At 31.3% G+C, this 6776-nt stretch overlaps 1 protein-coding gene across 2 annotated transcripts; it reads right to left on the bottom strand.

The window, feature by feature from the left end:
* Window positions 1–2647: 2647 nt before the first annotated feature.
* On the bottom strand, window positions 2648–5567 carry LOC106475330 (techylectin-5B-like). Of its 2 annotated transcripts, XM_022379470.1 has the most exons (4): window positions 5177–5567; window positions 4788–5002; window positions 4175–4280; window positions 2648–2795 (listed from the first exon to the last, which is right to left on the bottom strand). In XM_022379470.1, exons 1-4 carry the CDS (start codon window positions 5352–5354, stop codon window positions 2761–2763), a joined length of 534 nt encoding a protein of 177 aa, XP_022235178.1. In that variant the 5' UTR covers window positions 5355–5567; the 3' UTR covers window positions 2648–2760. The 2 variants fall into 2 exon arrangements, with proteins under 2 accessions (XP_022235178.1, XP_022235179.1); XM_022379471.1 differs by lacking the exon at window positions 2648–2795 and having other exon boundaries at window positions 4169–4280; window positions 4732–5002.
* Between the last annotated feature and the right edge of the window lie 1209 nt (window positions 5568–6776).

Here is a 6776-nt window from a genome sequence, read left to right as displayed (position 1 = left end):
TATAGTTAGAGTATTCAAAATACAATAAATCCATAACAGAGGGTAGGCATCCTTCTAACTACATTCACCTTCTCGTAGTCCATGCAAAACCTTGTGGATAAAGCTATCTTCTTCTTTTCACACGTACAATAAGTGATGACCAGGTACTAGTACTTGGTTCTATAACTCCTTGTTTCTTCATGATTTCTAATTCCTCGAAAGCCTGCGACTCTTTTAAATGTCGGGGCTACATCTCCAGTATCAATCTTATGATATATTTTATTTATTTAGCCTAAGTCATAAGGTCAGCTGGAATACCTATACAGCTCTAATTATACGGCTCTTGTAAGTGAGGTTGTAAGCTGTCCTCATCTGAAGATTTGACACCAGACTTTCTATATTTTACGTCAGAGGTTACTAGACCCGGTGTTCTCTAATATTGAAGTATTAGCTGTACACTTTCATTTGTTACAATGTCCTATCCAGACTTGACTCAAAATAAATGGTTTCTTGCTTTTGTAGCCCCAATAATGACATTTTTATTATCATTCAACCATTAATCCCTCAGGAGAGTTTGGTTCACTTTATCCTTCCTACCTTGACTGTTGAGAGAGCCTTAGAAGACACTTCAATTTCAGTTATAAATAGGTCTTTACGGTTACCGAAACGGTCACGTGTTCCACAAAGTCCCCACCGTGCTTTCATCCTATCAGGTTAAATTCCCTACTCCCTATAAATTTCAAGACTTGCGTCTTGTTGTCCTCTTGAAAGTTGAAGTTTACTCTAAGATCTATTATATTTTCATTAAAATATTCCCATAGCTACCACCATTCTTGTAACATGTTCTACTTTAAGGCAGCTATATATTCAATAAACGTTTACTACAGCCATGTTCACTTGTATGCTTAACTTCAATTACATGAACTTTTCAACATATACTCCAAAGCGAATGTAGGCCTAACTTACTTGTACAATTTCACGGCTATTTGATCAAGTAATTGAATAATAAAATAAACGCAATAACTCACACTTCTATGAGTGAATAATTTTACTAACTCTGAAGTAACTCTACTCACTCATCACTGATTATTCATATTTATAATTGATAAGTATTTTATTGCAAATATTCATTCACTAGTTATTCAGGCCGCGTTATTTGTTCAACTTGAGGCATGATGGTGGATAAAAAAATACGCGGCCTAGCTAACTAATGAGTGAATATTTGGTGTAAAATTATTATCAATTCTATAAGTGTAGCGACCAGTTTGACAGTTAATTTTTATTTCAATGCTTTAAATCGCACAGTCAATACTTTTCTGGTCACACCCTAGAGTTTTTCTGTTCTAAATCAGCCGTCTTTAATAACACACAGTGGGTCCTGTAGGTTGTTTTGGCCGCGTGACACACTACACCGTATCCTGATAACTCTTTGGAAAAAATGGGTGTTTTTTCTTTAGCTAATAGTTTAATGTTTTACTAGCAGTAACTTAAATGATATACCTGAAGGCATTTCTAACGTTTTGATTTTTATAAATGAATAAAGATTATGTCAAAGGGCATTTACGTGACCATTAAATAATGAGATCCAACGTTTCCGTCGGTTCTAGATCAAATAATATCTTTCCGTTTGTTTATTTTCTACACCTCCAACAGAAAGTTATCCGGTGTCAAACACGTGCTGTTCCACAACGGAAATTGAATTCTGATACTTAGTATAAGAGTACCTTAAACTTATTGGTGACACACGGAGAGCAATGTTTCGTTTTCAATACTTTAATAAAAGTAAATATGGTTGACAGTTTAGAATATATAAATAATGTTATTTAAAACAAAGACGGAACATGTTTCTTAAGACAAATGATATTCTTCTGTTTGCTTCCTGTGAAAATGTTTTGCAAAAATTTCAGGATGTTTTTACAATTATAGCTACAACATATGGATGTAACTTAATCAGTTATAGAATAATGGGAGTAGATTAATTACTAATGAAACTATAAGAAACAGAAAGACATAAAAAGTGTATTTGATATAGAAGAGATCACAATCTTTAAAACAGCAGGATAAATGTTAACTGTGTATTTTTAATATTCCTTGGCACTTGTGTAATGTTCAATGTTAAAAAGTCAAACAAGAGCACCCACATATTGCTCCAATTTTCTATTATTATTTTTCTTAATCATGTTAGGCCGGCGTATTTAAACTACATAAACGGTGTACCCCCAACGACATCTCTGTCTTACTTCCGCCAGTATCTCTAAAAACCAAGATATATTACATGATAATCTTCCTTATAATTTATTCCTCGGTGTTTTTATTGTGGCTGCAAATAATTTTTTAGTCTCTCATGAATTTACATTTAACTATTTAATCACTACGGTCGAGAGTTTTTATTTACAATTTAAAATTAAACTTTGATACGTCTATCACTTTTATCTGGGTTTGTAGGCTTCCTTCTTTACCAGATCTATAGATTCAAAGCTACATTCTACATTTCTAGTAAGTGTCAAACAACATACAAAAATTCCCATTCCTATCTAATGATGCCACACCCAAAGTTTAAACAGATTATTTCGGTTAGATAACATTTACATTTTTTAAGATATTACAACTGAACCATTATTTAAGTTTCCAAGAAGTAAATGTAGTCGTATAATTTTTGTTTGCAATTTCAAAAATAACATGTTTTATTAAAACACAAAATAATTATTCAATGTATTGTCTGTTACAGTAAATAGAGTGAATATCCATCCCAAGTATTATCAGTTAATACGTATATTACCTTTATCTGGTTTTGTAGTCTTCCTTCTTTACCAGATCTATAGATTCAAAGTGACATTCTATATTTCTAGTAAGTGACAAACAAAATACTTTGGTTTCTAAATTATGATAACAACAGACAGAATCAGAGCAAGATTAACGTAACAAATCTTATTGAACAGGAACTTCGTTAACAAGTGATGTCTGGTAATAAACACGTTCTCACCATGATTAATTGTTGGTTGTGACCCGGATATATTTGACCTACATGTACAGATTGATATCCAAAATATTAACATCAATTCATGAAATAGTAGTTGAATAAAATTTTGATTGTGAATGAACAACGAGATGACATGGCCTTTCACCCGTGATCCGTCTCGAAAGGGTTAAGTCTTTTCTTATTCTCTAACGATTCAAATGAAAAACTATATTTATGTTTTACTTTAAAATACAATATTTCAGGAGATTTCTTAACCTCATTCTATATCAAGAGTGTATTTTCAACAGTGTCTGACGTTTTACACATGAATTAATGTCTTAGAAACAGAGAAACTTAGGAACATCCAATGTCGGTTTCAAAACAAGCAGTGTTTAAGACGTATTTATTAAAACTATTTTACTGGAGGTTAACAGTGATTATCCAGGTTTCAGACAGATAAGACACCCCACATCATTATACTTCAAATTTTGATACTATATAGGACATGAATAACCAATTGGAAGCTCAGAATTTCCCTCTAGTGGCTTTCTAAGCCATTTTGACGGACTTAGCGCCAATCATTTCTTTTGAACCAAGATTTCAACGAGGTAAGGTGTGTCTTTAGTCTGATCAAAATTTCATATTTTTTTAGACTAAAATATCTTTTAGTTACTAAGATTCATAAATTATAGTGGAATTCTATGGTATTAATGTTGTAATGTATGATTTTTTAGTTATTCAAATGTATATCTAAAACCTAAAATAAATATTTTGTTTCATACCCTCCACGTGCAATTTATTTAAAGGCTTAGTAACCTACGTCAAGTAGCGACCGAGTACAAAGGTCGTAACTAGAAGAGATAATTGTTTGCATCAGATCTTCAGTTACTGTTCTATGTTTTAATAAAAATAAATTTAAGAACTTATTTCAAAATATCAATAATCTATAAACATATATATAATGTATAATAATTGAAATTTGAATGTATTTTACAAAATACTACTCTACTAAAACACAGCCAACAGAAGTTACTTTGCGAGACCATAGGTCAGTTTTATGCTATTTGATACAGTAACATGAGTGCACATGAACCGCGTCATTGTAACTTCTGTATTGTTAGTCAGGCACTGCTAAAAGGTCAATATGATGAATATATATAAATGTATAATGTTATGAGTTTTAAGCTATTTAGTATAGAAAAAATATATATTGTGTCTATACAATAAAACAATTACCTAACCAAAATTCTCTGGTTAAATTTCCAAATCCAGTTTTGTAACTAGTCCATGTTTGGTAAAAGTCCTCAACCGGGTCTCCAAAATCACCCCTTCTTTGAATTAACTAACGAAATAGAGAGAGAGTAATTTATGTTGTATAAACTGAACTTACATTTAACGAAGTTCATCACGTGCTCATATATATCATACTGAAACATTTGCCAGTAATAAAGATAATTAATAATTGTATTTATATAAGGGAGTCTAATAAACAAATATATTACTATAAACTATATATATCTTACCTCAACTTTAATTCTTCACGATATCAACGGTATAATCACTGTAATAATAATACCAGAACTTTATAAGCTGCAGTTGAATTGTTGTTTCAGGTTTATAGTATCGTGCAGCCTAATGACTGTGTTACAAGTAGACGGTAGGAACATAATTTTTCTTTTCTTTTTACGAATATATGTGTGATTTTGTGATAAAAAAGGGACATTATAAGTAGTTTTAAAATATTAAAATTAACAATGTGTGTTCATATTATTAAAAGTCTTTATTTTTCTAACCTAGTATCTTCTCCGTACGTATTTTGGACATCACGGACTTCTACTGGATCATCAACCGTCCACCCTCCCCCTACAGTCTCCATATCACAGTATACAGGGATTGGGTGGTTCAGAAAATTGGGCCATATCTTGAAGACGCCGTTTGTTTGATTTAAGTGATGATAGATGGCGAAACAGTCTACCGGTAGAGAGGTTCTTTCTCTAATTTGTGTTGCGTTGGTCGAGATGGGCGTTATGGTGTGAAACACGTCGTGTTTAGAACGAATATGGTCTGGAATAGAACAGATAGTAAAGTATAATTATAAATTTATATCAATATTCATTCAAAACTTGAAAATACCTACCAGTATACTAAAATCAATGAAAGTTCTTTTCCTTAACGCTATCTCATATTAATACGAAAACGTTGTTTTTAAAGTAATTAAATTATAAAGAAATGTATTACCTTCTAATGTAGTAATTCTCTGTTTAGCCAGATCTGTTAATTCTTCCACAGTAGACAACAGAGAATTGACAATTCCTTCCAGTGAACCAACAGTACTACAAACAGTGTGGTGATGAACATTAGCTTGGGTTAACAAGAAGAGAGGCAAAATACATAATAACAGAACTATATAATACATGATGTACAGGATAGACACGTATACTGAGCTGTATTCTCCTTTGAGGATTACACTAAGTACCAAGGATTTTATTGCCGTCGTACAAAGCAACTTGATATCTGAAGTGAATTTTCATGACGTCACTATATCTCATGATCAGAAGTTGTTGAAAGCATGGATCTGGCTGATACGTGACTTTTCATGTTCACTTCTATAATACAACAAAGGAGCTCTTGTCTTTAAAGATGTATACATCTATTGATAATATTTATATTTGATTAAATTCTACTTGATTCAATCAAAGTCAATGGTGGGAATGTTTTTAACGCTTTCAACACGGGGTCAGTTAATGTGATGACTTCGTAACCATTCTGTGCTTGCTATAGTTTTCTTGCTATAACTTTTAAATTAGTACCTAACCTTAACGAAATTTGGTAGATTATCAGTAAACATTTTAACGCTTTCATACGCAAAACATCAATTCTTTTCTTAAGTCTTAAGGTTTAAAAAGCAATGTTTTTCTCATGTCTATTTTTTCTTTTAACATGTTGCCTATCTATCATGAAAAGTAATATTCATTTTAAGATAAAAATACTTTTATGCGTCAGAAAATTTTGAAACTTTCCGTGCGAAATCTTTATAATGTCGAGATAGATATCAAACGTTTCTAAAGAAAAAACTTTATATTTTCAGTAATTAATCTCTGTACGGGTTCGGTAGATTTGACCGATCTCGCAACCAACATAAAAATTAGGAAGTAAATACAAATTATGCCTTTTTCATTCTAGGATGAACACAAATTATAACACGAAAATATAAATGTTTAGACTAAATAGCTTAAATCTCATAACATTACATTTATATATATTTATTATATTGACCTTCCAGCCGTGTCTGGCTAACAATACAGGAGTTGCAATGACGCGGCTCACGTGCACTCATGTTACCTTATCAAATTGCATAAAAATAACCTTTGGTCTGTGCAAAGTAACTTGTCTTGGCTGTGTTTTAGTAGACTAGTATTTTGTAAAATACATTCAAATTTCGATTATTATACATTATATATGTATATAGATTATTGTTATTTTGAAATAAGTTTTAAACTTATTTTAATTAAAACGTAGAACAGTAACTAAGCAAATAATGGAAGGAATTATCGATTCTCTGTCGTCTACTCTGGAAGAATTAACAGATCTGGCTAAACAGAGAATTACTATATTAGAAGGTAATACATTTCTTTATAATTTCATTACTTTAAAAATTCACTAAATTCTATATTTCCAGTTTACGATACCACTCCTAGAACAGTCCTTTTACCGGATTAATTATATATAGCCAATAAGAATACATAAAGAGAGAAAGATAACACAAACTTTACAAGAGTATTTTCTATAAAATATTGTCATTAAATAAAATTCTCACTTATATAAATACTATTCCTGG

Source organism: Limulus polyphemus, unplaced genomic scaffold, assembly GCF_000517525.1.
Source record: "Limulus polyphemus unplaced genomic scaffold, Limulus_polyphemus-2.1.2 Scaffold8411, whole genome shotgun sequence".
NCBI classification, from domain to species: domain Eukaryota; kingdom Metazoa; phylum Arthropoda; class Merostomata; order Xiphosura; family Limulidae; genus Limulus; species Limulus polyphemus.
Note: the sequence above shows the minus strand (reverse complement) of the source record. Positions and strands in the feature narration are given on the sequence as shown.

Bases quoted from the DNA above. Each gene is read 5' to 3' on its own strand.
- LOC106475330 (XM_022379470.1), bottom strand. From the start codon at position 5,354: ATGTATTATATAGTTCTGTTATTATGTATTTTGCCTCTCTTCTTGTTA. The intron at 5,003-5,176 runs GTAATACATTTC...GTTCTATTCCAG, and splicing joins GAGAATTACTACATTAGAAG to ACCATATTCGTTCTAAACAC. The intron at 2,796-4,174 runs GTAATTGTTTTA...TTGAATCTATAG, and splicing joins AACCAGAGAATTTTGGTTAG to ATCTGGTAAAGAAGGAAGAC.